We start from the raw sequence: 18,039 nt of genomic DNA, 5'->3' as shown, positions 1-18,039 counted from the left end.
AGGATTAGGTCAAATTTGCATTTTGGAAAGATCTTGGTAGTGTGGAAAATGGAATACATGTGGAGAAAACTATAAGCAAGGCACTTGTTGCAATAATTTAGGCAATAGGTGATGGTGACTTGAACTTGGATAGTGACGGTGCAGGTAGAAGAGGAGAGATTTTTGAGATATTTGAGAGGTTATCTAGACGATAGACTTGACAGGATTTAGTAATTGGATGTGTAGGTGTGAAGAAGAGCCCATTAAATAGTGAGTATATTTATATCCAGTAATTACATGGCTCGGAATATATGGGAATGAAGATAGACTTGACAAAGATGAACACAGAAGACTCTTTACCTTGGTTTTGTTTATAAATGTAAAGAAATGGAAAACAGCTTAGGTTTCTTATTTGGAATTACATGGTATTTGGTTTATCCATAGAGAGGGTTACAGTGAAGCAATTGAAAAATATAGGATGTTGACATGGAAAGCTGTGTACAATATACTTTTATATTAAAAAAATTTATAAAACTGTGTATAATATAATCCACTTGTAAATACGTATACCCACACAAATATTTATGTAGGCATTATATTCTTTTAATGGTAAATTAAGCTGTAAATAGTGGTTATCTTCTGAAAGAGGAATTATTGGGGACTTCTTACTTTTTCTGTATTGATTGAAATTATTATATGGAGTAGGTCCTCTGCTTTAAAAGAAAAAATTTCCATTTTGAAAAGTATTTTTTAATTAAAATGAAGTGTAGGGAAAGTTCCTGGAAATAAAGGAGGTAATAAAACTACAATGTTAATTGTACTTTGTATATTTGTGGAAGTTATCCCTGGCTGGTGGCAATACCTAGGCTAGAAAAGATGCTTATAATCATACAGAACATAGGCTGGGGAAATTGGTAGATGATAGCAACAAGTAAGGAGAGCAGATGTTATAATCAGATGGGGTGGCCTCACAGTCCAGGGATTTTTATGTGAGAGTTGAGGAAGGACGGTTAGAAGAGAGATTATGGAGTGAGGAGGACATAGCTTCCACTTCCTAACACTGAAGTCCATTCAGCTAGTGAACAGCTTCCACTCGGCCAAGTTTGAGAACAATCACTGTTCTTAAGGGAGAGCCAGAAAAGGTTTGGAGATAAAAGAAATATTTGTCACAGAACAGCGTATGGGGAGCACAATAAAATTGTTGTGATGGAAAGAAGCAGTGGGAGTCTGGGACAGGGAACAGCAGCTTGGTGATGAAAAGGCAGGAGAGGGTGGGCAAGGGTGGGTAGCAACAGCTGCCTCTGTGGGTTGGAAAGCAGCAGCTGCCTTTGAGAATGTTACTTTAGGCTGTTCAGGATCTGGTAGTCTGGATTTTCGTTACAGTTTCCTTGAAAGGGTGTCTAGAATATAGACTCCTGGCCCACAGAGTCCTAGGAAGAAATAACAGACCAATGCCTGTTCTGAGGCAAGAGCAGAAAAAAGCCCCAGTAGTCAGGGGCTGGATCCTGTTCAGCTTTCAGAAATCTTCTTGAGTTTGTGTTTAAAATGGTATCTGAATAGGAAACCCTGACAAGCTGCTTGTCTTCCATCTCGCTCCTTAAATTCTCTCACTCTCTGTCATTAACTCAGTGACTAAATTGTCTCCATCCTTCTGGGCCCCAGTGGTACATCCTCTCCTTATACTCTCTCTTTTTTCTGATTGTAACTGAAAAATGACCTGAAAGCCAGCAAGGAGAAACTAACTCATGGATTCAGTAGACTTAATTTAACACAAAATGTTTAGTAAGTAGTCTTGGAGTGGGGAAGGGGTATTGACTCTCCTCTCCGAACAGAGTTCAGCTTGGCTTTTGGACAGCAGGGATGTTGTTGCTACCTTGAGCTGCATGCATCCCTAAGGGTTGAGGTTACTCTTAAGACTGACCACATCAGGAGTGGAGTATTTTTTTATGTTGTAGTATTCTGTTACAGTGGAAATTATTTTGGGAGAACCCAAATAAATATTTTCTTGAGATTTCAATTTTTTATTGATTAAAATACTTGTCTTTTTCTATTTAGTGATCTGTGTTCTTATAAGATGTCTCTTAAAGCAGAATTTTCATTGTAATTATATATCTTTTATATTAATACTTTAATCATGAAATGTTGAAAAATGTTATCTAGCAATACCCCATAACATCTGTATGCTTTGTGCTGTGGTCTCATAAATTGTAAAAATTATACCAAGAAGTTTTCAGTCTTGTACTCCACATTAAACACATAGAAAGTATGTTTTAATATTAGGCAAAAAAGTACATGAAAAGATGCTCAGATTTATTAGTCATTAGAGAAATGCTAACTAAAACCACAATAAGATACCACTATAAACCTACTAGAATGGCTAAAATTAAAAATGACAGACCTCACCAAGTGTTGGTAGGGATATAGAGGATCTAGAACTCTCTTTCTCTGCTAGTGGGAATGTAAAATGGTATGTCCATTTTGGGAAACAGTTTGGTAATATCTTACAAAGCTAAACATATAATTACCATGTGATCCAGCTATTCCACTCTTAGATGTTTACCCAAGAGGAATGAAAGCATATGTCCATATAAAACTTGTATGTGAATGCTCATAGCAGCTTTATTTGTAATAGCCAACAACAGGCAAATAGCCCAAGTGTCCATCAACACATGCATGGATAAACAAATTCATGCAATAGAATGTTAATACTATATAGCAATAAAAAGTAAAATATTAATATACAGAACAACATGATGAATTTCAAAATAATTGTGCTGAGTGGAAGAAGATAGACAAAAAAGGGTACATGCTGTATGTTTGCATTTATATAAAATTCTAGAAAAGACTATAGTGACAGACAGTAGATGCAGTGTTTACAACTTTTGGGGATGATGGATATGTTCATTATCTTGATTTCTGAGATTCACAGATGTATGTACATGTCAAAACTTATCAAAACCTTAAATATATTCAGTTTATTGTACATAATACAGTATAAAAATTTACTTCAATTAAGCTGTTTTTAAAAACAATATTTAGATTTGGCGTTATTGATACTTTTGTTTGTTTGTTTGTTTCAGGGAGGAAATCCTTCAGCAATCTTTGTGGGAAAGAGTATCCACTCATGTGATTGAAAACATCTATCTTCCAGCTGCACAGACCATGAATTCGGGAACTTTTAATACTACAGTGGATATCAAGCTTAAACAGTGGACTGATAAACAGCTCCCTAATAAAGCAGTCGAGGTTAGGATATAATTTAATTAAATGGGTAAGAAGCATTATCTGAAGGGAGTAGGAGCTGTGAATTTTAGGTTTTATTCCCATCGCAGGCACTATCTTTCTTTTTGGTCCAGAATACTGCATTTATTCTTTGTTCCTCATCTCTGTGTTGGAACTAACTTTAATGTTGCCACTACCAGTTACTACTGTTATAAACATTTATTAATTGGTATGGTGTTGGCCTGAGGATATTGGTTCTTCTTACAAAGATAGCATTTAACAAAACCAGCAAAATGTGCTTGAATGTTACATATTTTGAACATCTTCTGCAGTTAGAGATTCTATAAGGAAAATATTTAATGGATTAAACATTTCATTTACTGATTTTCTACAGACCCAATTATGCTTAAATAATCATTTCCTTAGTTAGGATCCTAACAGAAGATTATGCTATATAAAAAACTACCTTAGAGAATCTATTTCTGTTACCCATGTATCTGGGCTCTACCACTTAATAGCTGTGTAATCCCTGGACTAGTTGCTTGACCTTTCTGTTTTCTCATCTATAAAATAGGGGTGGTAATGTTGCCTACCTCACAGGATTGTTACAAGGATTAAATAAGTTAATACATGTAAAATACTTAGTACCTGGCCCATAGTAACTGCCCGGGAAATGTAGCTGCTATTATTATAATCATCATCTGAGTTGGTCTTTCATGCATATTACTCTATGAACAGTGGTTTTTCCAGCTAAGAGTCAGTGTATCCTATGTTTCTTTGTGAAGTTGCTCACAATATTGGAGTCAATGTTAAAAATAATTTTGTTTTTCATACCTACCTTAGATACAAAGTATCAGTTTCAGGTGTGATTTCACTCCTTTCCTATCCTGCTGCAGTCTTAGTTTCTTTACCTCTGTTCTCAATTTCCTCTATCTTCTCTTTCTGTGAACTCTTACAGCCTCTCTGCCTAAGTTGCATGCTGCTGAGCCCTGGTCAACTCTTAACACATTTACTCTTAATTAGGGAGCTGCTGCCACCACTTCACTAGCTCTCCTCACTGCTGGCACTAACATTTTTCTGGGCCCTGTCCCGTGAGAAGGTATTTTCATATCCTAAGATTCAAGCTGTGGAAGTGGTCATAAAAATGGCAATGACTGTGTCTCCTGCAGTTTTCTGCCTTCGGCATTAGGTGTAGTGCAAAGGTTGTGGCCCTGGTGATAGTCAGGAAACATGGATCTTAATACTCACCCCACCACTTACTCTGTATTCTTGGACAGTCACCTTTCTTTATGCCATAATTTCTTTGTTTCAAATAAGGGAAGGCTAAATATAAAATACAACATTAAAAAGCCTACTTAATTTTAAGTAGATTTAGTTCTCAATTATTTTTGACACTGTTCTTCCTCTCCACTCCAATAATTAGTAGTTAGCTATAATACAAAGCTGAATAATACATAGCTATGTTTGAAAATATTGTTGCATTGCTTCATGCCTTTGCTTAAAGACAAAGATGTGAAGATGATTGAATCATTAAGAAATTTTAAACTTTTAAATTTTAAAATTTAAATGTGGAAGAAGCAGGCAAACTGAAATGTCTTATAGGTTGAAATAAATAAGTGAGCTAAGCCCCGTGGCAGACTTAGAAAGCATACCTTATCTAAAGAAGGCAGCCCCGTTTCACTTCTGCAGGTGATGTCTCGTAGGAATATAGGTATACCATTCCCAGATAGTTCAAGAGAAGCTGGAAATATAGATTTCCCTATGAAGTCCCAATTCTTAAATATTGACAACTAATTTTCCAAATGTAAAACACTGTGTATGTCTACCAAAATGTGTCAGAAGGCCAAATCTGTCCCACCAGCAACCCATGCGAGACCTCTACCATAGTTTATATTGGCCTTTTTGTTAATGTAGTTTTATATGTATTTTCTGATAAGCTGATTTATCACATCTAAGTACATGTGTTATTTTCCATGTTACATATTAAATAAGAATATATATTATAAATGCAGCTCTTTTCTTTTAAATATTTCTAGGTTGCTTGGGAGACCCTACAAGAAGAATTTTCTCGCTTCATGACAGAACCCAAAGGGAAAGAGCATGATGATATATTTGATAAACTTAAAGAGGCTGTTAAGGAAGAAAGTATTAAACGCCACAAGTGGAATGACTTTGCAGAGGATAGCTTGGTATGTTGTTTGTATTTGGGATATCAGCCTCAACTTTTTATATAACTTCTCAAATTAATACTGTTTCATGGGAGCCTATTTTTATAAGACTATTTAAATTACATTCTGAATTTAAAATAAGTAAAGAAATAGATTTGTGATCTGTAATCTGCCCCTTTAAATTTCTCTGCCCTTCTAAAATCACCCTTTGCTATTTTTTTTCTTGGCTTTCATTTCAGAAAAAAGCCAAACTGCAGTGAACAGGTTCCCCTAAACTTCCACAAATTGTCATCTGTTAGCTATTTCATGGGCTTATCTCTAGATAGCTGCTTCTAATTTTACCCTCTGTAGTAATGAAAGAAAATAAATACATTGGTTTTCAGTGATTTGAGTCATAAAATGTTAGACTTCTAAAATCATAACACTAACTGTCATGTATGGAATCCTTCCTATGTGCCAGCAACTATTTTGCAGGCATTGATTTAGTTCTTAAGCAGTCCTGTTGTTGTCATTGGCAGAGCTGGGATTCAAGCCCTGCTCTTTCTAACTACAAAGCCTGGCTCCTGACCTCCACCACCTGATAAATCTTTTGCTGTGTAGAAAGTTCTCACCACCAATATCAAATCTATTGAGCACCTGCTTTGCTCAGAGAGCTACGAGAGGCACTGTTGAATTACAGGATTGAGAGTTTTCTAGGAAAGTGTATATCTCACTATGGGCTGGTTGTAATTATAATTTTGTTTTGAAGAAATGTTTGTCTTCATGTTTGAAAACCACATTTATTCTTGTCAAGTGCCCTATTAATACTGGCTTTCTGAGAGAATGGTGCCATTTTCATTCATTCACTCAAAAATTATAAAACTTGGAAACCAATTTCAATTGTAATCAATAACTAACATTTATGATTGTCTAGACCTTTTAAGCATCTACCCTGTTACTTTTCATCATTGCTCTTACCAGCGAGATAATGGTTAATTTTTTCCCCTCTCTTTTTTGAAAAGGCTAACACATAGGTCATGTGGCAGAAAGGAGAGGTGGAAATGACCTGAATTATAAACCCTGAATTTTAGGGTTCTGGGTGTTGCATTTTATGTAGTTAAATGTATGATATTAATACATCTCCTAACCCTTTTAGAGATGGTTAGCTTGTTTAATTTGGGCCAGGAGAAAAATCTCTGTTTATTTTTTAGATAGAAAGCTAACAAATAGGCAAGTAAAAGGAGCTCCCACATATTTATGTGAGGGACATACTTCTATGCTGTTTTAGATATATCTATTATTTTGCATACTTACTGAGATACCAATTTAAATAAAATTAGTAAAATGATGAGACATAAAAACTAATTATATTTTTCTTTCCTTGTTATTTCAGAGGGTTATTCAGCACAATGCTTTGGAAGACCGGTCCATATCTGATAAACAGCAGTGGGATGCAGCTATTTATTTTATGGAAGAGGCTCTTCAAGCTCGTCTCAAGGATAGTAAGTATCTTTACTATCACAGGTTATTGACATGGGGTTATTGAGGGACACAGGTTATTGAATTCTGAGTATTCTGAGTGATTAAAAAGTCATCCAGCTTTAGTGAATGTTTGTAAAAATATAATTAACATTTGAAGGTTTTTGCCGTTAATATTATAGTATAATTGAATATTATTTGCGGGATTTTTTGGTCAGCTGCTTTGTAACTACTTTAAAATAATAAACAAATTGAACATGTGATGTTTATATGTACTCATTCTTAAAAGCTATAATTCAAAATATTTTAGTGTGTTTGCTACTGTACTTATAGGAATTTTTTTTTTTTTTTTTTTTTTTTTTTTCACTCTGTTGCCCAGGCTAGAGTGAGTGCCGTGGCGTCAGCCTAGCTCACAGCAACCTCAAACTCCTGGGCTCAAGTGATCCTCCTGCCTCAGCCTCCCGAGTAGCTGGGACTACAGGCATGCGCCACTATGCCTGGCTAATTTTTCTATATATATATTTTTAGTTGTCCATATAATTTTTTTCTATTTTTAGTAGAGACGGGGTCTCGCTCTTGCGCAGGCTGGTCTCGAACTCCTGACCTTGAGCGATCCACCCGCCTCGGCCTCCCAGAGTGCTAGGATTACAGGCGTGAGCCACCGCGCCTGGCCTACTTATAGGAATTTTATACGCAATTGTACTTTTTATAGATTCTAAACACATATAATTAAATTTTTTCTTGTACATGTGCCGTATCGTGTAATTTGTTTTCTTTATTTCAACTGACTTCATGTTGATACAGTACTTTGAAGTAGTTAAGAAAGCAAGACCATTATTATTTATAAATTATGTACTTGTAAGTGATAAAATTTTTGATGAATTAATTTTTTTAAAAATGTTTCTAGCTGAAAATGCAATTGAAAACATGATAGGCCCAGATTGGAAAAAGAGGTGGTTATACTGGAAGAATCGGACCCAAGAACAGGTAAAAACTAATCTCTGGTCTTCTGACAGTGTGATTTTGTTCATTTTAATTCAAGCATTAAAATTTAACCTTTCCATGGCTCTGGACCAATCTTCAGAATTTCGAATGTTTTATATTAGCCTTTCTAAAATATAATGAATCTTTAGAAAAAAGAATAAACTACTTAAGAAAGTTTTCTTTTTTTTTAAGTGAAGTAGTTGTATTATTAAAAAATGAAACATGCCCCTCTTGTGGTTGATTATTCATTTTAATTCCCTACTTGACATAAAAAAGATTAGAGTTATAACCAAAAAATGATATGGATTTCAGAGGATGTACAATGAATGTGAGTGGGGGAAAAACGATACGATGATTTTTTTTAACCTTATTCCCATTCTGTCTGGATTTTTTTTGTTGGTAGTCTATTCAGATTATTTTGTTCATTTACATTTTTTGTTCACAAAATAAGTATAAAAATTCAGACACAAAATAGAAGTGTCGAATTCCTTCCCATAATAAACATTTAATGAGTACTTCAGAAGAACAAAATAGTAAAGTTAAATATAAATAACTTTAAAAATGAGTAAATAGATGGAAAATATATAAATCACTGAAATCCCCGCTCCCAACTTCCACCCCTTTTATGGATTCTTTCCCCATCTATCAGTCTTATATAACTGGCTCATTCTTTGTTCATTCTTTAAATAAAAGAATCTAAATAGAATATAGACTCTGGATACATAAATGAATGAAATAATGAAGAAGAAAAAGAGGTAGCATCCAGTCCACTTTCTTTTCTTGTTTTCTTTGATCCTTGAGTTCATTTAATTAGAGAAGGGAGATCAAGAAATGGAAAAATTGAGAGAGGGGAGATAAAGAGAATGAAAAATTACCAAATGGCGTATCACTATTTATTTTATATTTTTGTTTTCATTTTAAATGCAGAGTTAACTAAATTATGTAATCAATGTCCTATTTTTTCTCAGTTTCCCACATTTCTTGTTTTACAAGTTCTCTATCAGATGTGAGTCTCAATTTGTCTCTAAATAGTGAAGAGACAGTATTCCTCTTCTGTTTTTATTCTGTTGCCATTTTTGTGGAAAGTGAGTCAATAAGAGACCGAAGAAAAACTGAGCAAGTGGGCATAGTTAGTGATTGGATCATGCGTGTGTTTAGGGTGCATCAGTTATCTCTGCTCTGCAGAAGGGCTCAGAGAAGGAGATCTGTCAGAAAAGAATTTCTAGGAGATCCATCGGAGGTTTCTGACTTTGATATAGGAAGAGGCATTGATTAGAAAGAGCTGATGTAAGGCAGATAAACTCAAAAGAGAAATGGTGTCTGGCCTTCAAGGCTTAGCGAATTAGGCGTAAAGCCTAGAACAATCAATGATGGCAGAACTTGCCTCAGCAACTAGTGGTAAATATGCTTTGGCTAAACACTCAGAAAGACAGGACTCCTGGTTGTAAGTTATTTTTCTAAGGAACTTAAACCCATAGGGAAATCCCTTCAAGAGAAGCAGAAGAATTGGTTTTAGTGTCAGTGCAAAGGGTGTGTAAGCCTAGAAGAGGAATCTAGAAACCCTTCAGAGAAGAGCCTTCCTTCTCTCCTCAGGGTTTCAGGGCAAGGCAGCACCCTAGAGCAGAGGCCTAGAACAGGGGAAGGTGATCGGTACTGTATTCTTTCTTGTTGTGATTAACTTTGTGTCACCTATTATGCAATAGTAGCATATTTATTAAAATTGGGATACTGCTTTTACACATGCCTAACTATGAACCATCTAAACACAGTCCTCTTTTAAACTTTTTAAAGTGTGTTCACAATGAAACAAAGAATGAATTGGAGAAGATGTTGAAATGTAATGAGGAACACCCAGCTTATCTTGCAAGTGATGAAATAACCACAGTTCGGAAGAACCTTGAATCCCGAGGAGTAGAAGTGGATCCGAGCTTGGTAATAAATATTGCTGAAAAGCATGAATCTGCTTCCTTAGCTTTGTTTTTTGCAGTAAAATGTTACTGCTTCTAATGTGTCACTTAGATATTTCAGTGCTTAAGTTGACATTGATCATATGTACATTTGCTGACAATAAGCACTTATTTTAAATGCGTAAAGAGTAGAAACTTTATTCTCAATATTGCTTTTTTAAAGGGTAGTGCTTCAATTTGTAAGTGAAAAAACTGAGACTTAGAAAATTGGATTTACTGGGGCAAGTTCAGCACATACTTCTTACAAAAAGGGCTGAAACCTACCACATCACACTATTTCAGATTATAAAATAGAATTTCTATTTAAATATGGCTCACAATATTATTATATATGTATATTTATGTTTTACAGTTAATTAGGTATGAGTGAATTTAGAAAAAATACAAATGTTAAGTTTTTATTAAATTGGATAAGATCTTTGGGTCTTATCTCATTTGCCTCATTTGTAATAAAATATGAGAATTAAAATAGTCTACATTTTAGGCTACTTTTTGCTTACCTTCATGGTGTTTATTTGAGACAAATTAAAAAAAAAAACTGTTTCAGAACCTGTGTTCCCTCCTGCTTAGTTAGGATGTAAGGGATTTAAAAACTCATTTTAATATTATTAGCTGAAGTGAAACCCAGCTAGAAAACTAGAACTAGTTGGGGGAGCAATCATATAAAAAATTTCAAAGCCACAAATTCTTTTAAAGATTATCTACTATTTATATTTCTGTACTTGAGGAATGAGTATACTTATTTTAGATTCTACCAAAGGTCAGAAAAAGGAAAGAAAATTGGTAAAACTCAAAGCAGTTAGAGCTGTTATACATGTAGCATTGTTTTCAACTGAAAATGAGATTAAAATTAATGATTACATGAGATTTTTAGTTGAATATCAATTTAATTTATCCACGTTGGTCCTAGCTCTCATTAACAATAAGTATTCAGTTTTATACTTTTAAACTTTATGTAACTATTAGTGTTGACACTTTTCACAGTGGAAGAGAAGAGTTTGTTTTGTTTTTTTTTTTTAAGTTTTTGCCCATATCTTAGGGTATGGATTAATTACTTTCTATGAACAAGAAAATGTCAGTTTTTTATGCTGAACTAAAAAATTAAAAAAAAAAGAAAATATTAGTTTTTTTTCAAATGACATTTTGTTTAGCTTACTTTATAAAACTATAAAATAAGTAGCGACGAAGTACCATGAGAAGAATATTGGATGAACTAGATGTCAGGAGATGTGAATTCCAGTATATTCACATTTACATTAGCTAGTAATATTGCCTTTAGTAATTGTTATAATCTCTCTGTCCTCACTTTTCTTATCTGTCAAATGGTGTTGATGATCTTTGTTCTACCTGCTCAACATTATTGTTATGCTCAAAAAAAGACAGTGGTTGTGAAAGAACATCGAACACTCAAACTACATAGTAATAAAGTGGTAGGGATCGTTGGTGTGGTAGCAGTGAAATTTAGTAATCAGAAAGGAAATATTGTGTTAATGGACATGGTCTGAGACCAGCTTCCTATTCTTTGTCCTTAGACAATGCTTTTGACCTCTTTTTGCCTTGGTTTCCTTACCTCTAACTAGGGGAAGATAATCTCCACCCTGTCTACTCCACAAGATGATTGTTTATAATAACAGCATTTGCTTAAAGTGCTGCTAATTTTTAAGTACATAAACTGGTAAGGGGTCAAAGTAGCAGTAAATGTAATCTTTGTTTTGAGAAGTGGATAAAAAAGTGGATAAAATGGTTGGTGGAATAAAAACATTGCTCTTTTTAATTAACTATTTTATAAATAAATTTTATGTATAACTTCTCAGTGTGGTTGATCAACATGAAGAGTATATAGTAACTCTTTGATTTTTGCTTTCTTTCTTATTTTAGATTAAGGATACTTGGCATCAGGTTTATAGAAGGCATTTTTTAAAAACAGCTCTAACCCATTGTAACCTTTGTCGAAGAGGCTTTTATTACTACCAAAGGCATTTTGTAGATTCTGAGGTAAGGTTTCCAAAACTGAAAAGAAATCTTTTTTGACAGTCATTGCTTAAAGATGTTTAAAAGTAAACTTCACCTTTAGCATTAATTTTAAGTCCTTGGATCATCTGGAGAAAAAAATATATATAATATATAAAGAATAATCTACCTCTTATCTTTTTAAAGATATTTGCCACTTTGTTAGTAACTGAATCTTACATGCATATCATCCCTAGTGCCTATGAGAATGTGTGTGTATGTAAGTGTAAAAAAAAGTCTGTAAAAGGAAATAGTCACTTTTAATCTCCTGACCTAGAAGTAATTTTAGTTAATATTTTTATGTATTTCTATTCAACTTTTTCTATACAGGAGGAGGGTGTATTTATGTATGTATATAACTTAACCATCCATTTTCGTAGTGGAAATCATACTTCAGATTAATTTTTATTGTACCTTTTTCATGTATCATAATTATTTCTTCATATCATTAGATCTTATTTTAAATAATGCTTTAAAAGAACTGTATAAAGTTCTTGTAGTAGAGTTATAATTTAATGTCACATTTGACAAAATAACCCCTAGGTGGCAGCAGACTGATACATTTTGAGCATTTTCTTACAAGCAAAAATACTTTTAAATATCCTTTTGAAAAAGCTCTGTTAATCAATTATCTTATTCAATTGAGACCTCTAAAATGGTTTTATTTTGTTTTCAGCAACTTAAAAGAAATTTGTATTTAAATGCACCTATGTAAAAGTGTCAAGTTTTTTGCATAATTTTAATTGTTGAGAAGATCTCTCTACAGAATAAGCTTCTTTTAAAAAATATCAATTTATTTTCATATACAGTTGAATTTCAAAAATGGCTTTAGTGTACACTCAAAGAAAAGAGGTTAACCTAAGGACGTATTTAAGAGAAACATGGTTGTTGTTAGCTGAAACTATAAATTGAGGGTATATGCTGTGAATTTCTACTTATATATAAGGTAATGAAATTCTCTACTTCCCAATTTTATTTGCCTTGTCATTGGAATCAAAACACAACTGTATGGGTGTGGGGCAGATAGAGCTCAAATCATGCAGAATTTCATGAATCTGTACAGAAGAGGTTCTGTAGCTTATATCTATGGTAAGAATATATATATTAATATTAGGTAAGTCTAAGTATTTTTTATTAAAACTTAGGATATAGGTTCTGACGTTAGTAGTTGTGTTTATGATCATGGTTTTCATTTTTAAATTTGCATCTTAATATTTCAGTTGGAATGCAATGATGTGGTCTTGTTCTGGCGAATACAGCGCATGCTTGGTATCACTGCAAATACTTTAAGGCAGCAACTTACAAACACTGAAGGTAAGCCACATAAGGACTGCTTTCTAATTCTGGCATTGAAAAATAATAGTTGCTTGAGCCCAGGAATTTGACGTTGCAGTGAGCTATGATTGCACCATTGCACTCCAGCCTGCGTGACATTGACTGTCTCTTAAAAATAGTAATAATAATAATATCCATTTTTAATAGAAAGATGCCAGAATACGTCCCTAAAAATAGATTTATTAGAAAAACTGAAAATTATAATTTGTCTTTATTAATGAAAATAATCATAATTGAAAAAGATGGGAGATAAAACATACCAGAAGTGTATCTTGATTGCTTAAAAACTCTGTTAGGAATGGACTTCTAAGCATCACTTAGTTTTTTGGGAAATCTGCACTTCCATTAAAGTGTTCTGGCTTAAGAATATGACATTTTCTGAGAATATATATCAGTTTCATGCTGATAAAAGTACTGTATAACTGTAGAAATTCTCTTTATAACTGTAAGAAGTATAAACCTAGAAATAGATCTAATATGATGAGAAAAATACAAACTTACTCTCCATATATAGATAAATATTATCATCCTTATGCATTCATAAAAACAATGCTCCTCAGGTTTTTTCATTTGCTTTGAACAGTTAGGCGATTAGAGAAAAACGTTAAAGAAGTATTGGAAGATTTTGCTGAAGACAGCGAGAAGAAGGTTAAATTGCTTACTGGCAAACGAGTTCAGCTGGCGGAAGACCTCAGTAAGTAGTTCTTCCTGCCCTCTGCCTTACTGCCTATTTGCCTTTCCCATTTCCATTTATTTATTCATCCATTTAATCTCAAACTTACAGAAAAGTTACAGGTATCTTCGAGTAACTTTTTTTTTTTTCTATGAACTGTTTGAGAGTAAGTTGCTGACCTGAAGTACCATCACATCCAAGTAATTTAGTGTGTATTTCTTAGAAACAAGGATTTTCTCCTAGCAACCATAATGCAAACACCAAAATCAGGATGTTAACACTGATACATTACTGTATTTAATTCTCAGACCTCATTCACGTTTCACACATCCCAATATTGTCCTTCCGTATAGCAGAATGTTCCAGGCTCACTCCCTGACCCAGCTTCCTTTTTTTGGAGAAGAGTATTTAGAAATCAAGATCTGGAAACTAGATATGATCATTGCTACTGGAATATTGCTGTTCCCAGGCCTTCTCAGTGGAAAGAGCTAGGGAATAAATGTTATGTATGTGTCTGTGGGCAGATATTAATACATATACACACATTGACATATGAATTCCTAATCGTATGTATGTGTATATGTTGAAAACCATGAGTTGATGCTGATACTTCCACTTTTAATCCAATTCTGCAAAGTTTATTCTCATGCTCTCCCTTTCCATATTTGTAACTCTCTTTTCTGACAGAAACCTGGTTCCTAATATCCTTAATGTATTTGCTTATTTTGATCAGTCCTCCTATATTTGACCAAACTTGAATGAAGGTGTGTCCCCTTCATTGCAAAAATATTTTTTTCACCCAGTTTCGACTCTTTATCACCCCATACCAGGCCACCATCATAGAGCCTCACCCTGCTTTGACACCCTTTTTACCTTGTCTAGGCTTTAGCATCCCATGCCAGTTTGCTCTTCTTTAGGAAGTCCTTTTGACTAAGCTCATGCTCTGACACTTTGTGCCAGGCATCTCCCACCCTTTATTTCCTGCCCCCTGCCCACACACACACAGACTCCTTCCTCACCTGAAGCCAGACCATGCTTTTATGGAGACACCCTCTTCATCCTGCTTGTGTTCCAACACCCTGCACCAGGCGCTTTCTTACACGGATACTCTCCTCATTCCTGGGCCAGGCTATCAACACCGCTGTGTGAACCTCCTCTTAACCCTGGTCAGGCAGTAATACCTACAGTAGGCCACTATCCCCCCACTGCCAACCTCTGCCTACCTGGGCCTTACTAATCACTTTGTCACTTTGTTTGGGGGGATATTTTGTTCCTTCTTGAATGCTGGTGGGTTCCTAGCTTTAAGATTGGATTGCACACTAAGATTTACTTAGATCTTTGAGAACCCAAGGAAATCAGTGTAACATTAATATCATTAAATAAAAATAAAAATACTGGTTGTTGGTGCTTCTGCTTGAGCCTTACTTGTTACAAGTTTCCTTTATTTGAGGTTCATGAAACAAAGTGTTTTTTCTTTCAATGTGTACTTAAATTTGCAGTTTTATAAGTTTTCTGATATCTAAAAGAAAGCAAATACTACATAGAAAGAAATTCTTATTAATAAAATTTGAAAGCAGTTTCTATGCTGAATTTGTATTACTACAATACAGTCACTAGACTCTCCCAAAAAAGCAGGCTGGGTTTGGGTTCTGTTTTATGCCTGTGCCTGAGCAGTGCGCCCTCCTCTTGTCATCCTCCCATTGTGATCTTGTTCTCGCCCTCATTATCTGAGCTCTTCATTCCTTTCTCTTTTCCTTTACCTTCTTTCTTTAAATATTCTTTTTTTTTTTAAACATATCTCATTTAACTTTTCATTTTCTGTCACTTTTACTTTAGCTTTTTAATACCACTTTGGCAGTGCATTTCAGTTTATGCTAACGTAGAAGGTTTGTGCTAAAGTCTGTACTGTCATTTACTAGCTGTGTTATCTTAGGCAGGGAATCTCCCAAAGCCTTAGCTGCTTTGTTTGTAAAATGGCTGCTATAATGGTTATTTCACAGGACTGTTAGGAGAATTACTTCAAAAACCATTCGGAAGTCCCTGGTTCATTATCTCATGCTAAATTAATACTATTACAGGAAGAGGCCTGTCACTGTCCCAATGTATATAAATTTTTTTGTGTGTCCCTCAGGGTCTGATTATCAGACAGTAAAATACTTTAGTGAAATGTACCAGCATATGCATTTTTAAGTGATTGAAAAATAAGTGTCTCTTGTCATACTTTATAATAAAGCCTGTGTAACCTCATCCCTCTGTACTCCCAATTTGATTATTTAAAGAAAGTGTATTACTAATTCAGATGTGTGCACTGTCGAGCCAAGTCTTATGTTCTACCGTTGGTTTTCCTGAGAAAGTAGTCATATAACTGCCTTAAAATGAATTATTACTTTTGTGCATATAAAACTATGGTAGTTTAAGGACCAAATAATGTCCTTGGAAGCAAGGGTTTTACCAGTGACTCAGCTTCGTCACTCATACTAAAGGAGGTGAGCCATGACTTTGTCCACTATTTGGAAAAGAGTCTTCAGAATGCCTTTTCTTTACTGTTTGTCTTTGGTCTAACACTTGGGAATATGGTCGTGGATACTTTCACCCAGAAAACTTCCAAATTTGACAGTTACTAATGTATTATACAGATCAATCAAAGTTTCTAGTATAGCCTATTCAATTGGAATGTAGTTTGTTGGTTAATAGAGTTTGGAGAAAGGGAACAATCAGGCTTTTACTACAATTTCAGAATAGGACAGAGTATTGTATAGATTGTTAAAATTTTGATACATTCATATTTTTTGCCAGTTTTAAACTTGCCCAATTTTAAATCATTTTATTACTTTGGAGATTTCACTAACTGTCCTTTAAGATGAGTACATAAGAAGTAGTACATTGTCCTTTCATGTTCTAGGGAAGATACAGCAACCATGTTCACTACTGAAGTGAAGCTATGAAGCCAGAGTTAGGAAGAATTAACTCAAAGAAATGAAAAAGGCGTCTACCTCTCGTTATCTCAGAAGGCTCATGGGAAGAGGAGTCATACATAGAAACTAGGACTTTTTGGAGATACAGTGGATTCCACATCTGGAAAAGGGAAAGGACAGGATGAGCCTGGGGCATCTTAGGGTATAGAAAGGAAGGGAGTGCTTGAAGCATGATGAGGAGATGTTAACAGGACACAGAAGCCCTTTTGAGGAGGCTCCAGCTGACCAAACCTGGGACAATTTGGACATCAAAACAATGACTGTAACAAATTACAGCTCATTGAATGAAATAGGAATCCCTGAATTGGTTATTATGTAAATAAGTGAATAAAATTAATGATACAGAAAAGGATGTTTGTATAATCACAAAAATAAATCTCCACAGAAAACACTTATTAATTAAAAGAGGGAAAAGAGTAACTTTACAGTGGCAAAGCCTGGCAATCATCACTTTAATCAAGTGTTCAGCATTAGTATTATCAGTAATGGTCAAATCAAACGCATGTGCCATCTTATAAAATGCAATGAGAACACAGCTTCACTTCTAGAACGTATTATTACCGAAGATATATAACTCAAATCCAGTCATAACAATACATCAGACAAACCCAAATTAAGGCACAGTCTGCAGAATAATCTTGTAATCTGTAATCTTCAAATATGTCAAGATCATGAAAAATAAGCAAAGACTGAGGAACGGTTGAAAGACACTAAAAGACATGAAAACTAAATGAAATGTATGATCCTGGATTGGATCTTTTTGTTCTAAAGGACATTAATAGGACAGTCATTGAAACTTTAATGGATCTGAGGATTCCATGGTGGTTATACATCACTGTCAATTTTTAAATTTGGATTATTAAATTGGAATTATTTAGGAAAATATCCTTATTCCTAGCTAATACACAATAGAATATTTGGGGATAATGAGGCATAATGACAGTAAATGTTTCAGGAAAAATATGTTCTTTGTAGTGTTCTTGAAATTTTTCTGTAAGTCTGAGATTGTTTTCACATAAAAGGAAAAAAATGAAAGGTGTAATTTCATTTTTATAACTGATAATGGATCAGAGTCATGTGAAAGTACTTTAGAGAAAACAAGACTTTTGAAAACATGATCTCTGAAGATGTTGAAAAGACTGAGTTACTTCATGGGCAATTTTAATAAAATATGCAGCTCATCAGTCCACCTTGATTCCTTATTTGTAGTATCTACCTACACTTCTAACTGGGTGGTATTTAAATATGCCCATTATGACCTTCATGAA

At 34.3% G+C, this 18,039-nt stretch overlaps 1 protein-coding gene across 3 annotated transcripts in view; it reads left to right on the top strand.

Annotated features, from left to right (window-relative positions):
• Positions 1-18,039, top strand: part of OPA1 (OPA1 mitochondrial dynamin like GTPase) — an 83,832-nt gene that overhangs the window by 44,236 nt on the left and 21,557 nt on the right. For all 3 annotated transcript variants that reach the window (XM_069472771.1, XM_069472770.1, XM_069472769.1), the window contains 8 exons: positions 3,060-3,225; positions 5,238-5,390; positions 6,742-6,850; positions 7,735-7,814; positions 9,603-9,743; positions 11,657-11,773; positions 13,009-13,102; positions 13,707-13,817. In XM_069472771.1, the coding sequence (XP_069328872.1) occupies positions 3,060-3,225; positions 5,238-5,390; positions 6,742-6,850; positions 7,735-7,814; positions 9,603-9,743; positions 11,657-11,773; positions 13,009-13,102; positions 13,707-13,817 (971 nt within the window). The remainder of the gene's footprint in view (positions 1-3,059; positions 3,226-5,237; positions 5,391-6,741; positions 6,851-7,734; positions 7,815-9,602; positions 9,744-11,656; positions 11,774-13,008; positions 13,103-13,706; positions 13,818-18,039) is intronic.

The sequence above is a fragment of the Eulemur rufifrons genome, chromosome 7 (genome assembly GCF_041146395.1).
Source record: "Eulemur rufifrons isolate Redbay chromosome 7, OSU_ERuf_1, whole genome shotgun sequence".
Lineage (NCBI taxonomy): Eukaryota > Metazoa > Chordata > Mammalia > Primates > Lemuridae > Eulemur > Eulemur rufifrons.
Note: the sequence above shows the minus strand (reverse complement) of the source record. Positions and strands in the feature narration are given on the sequence as shown.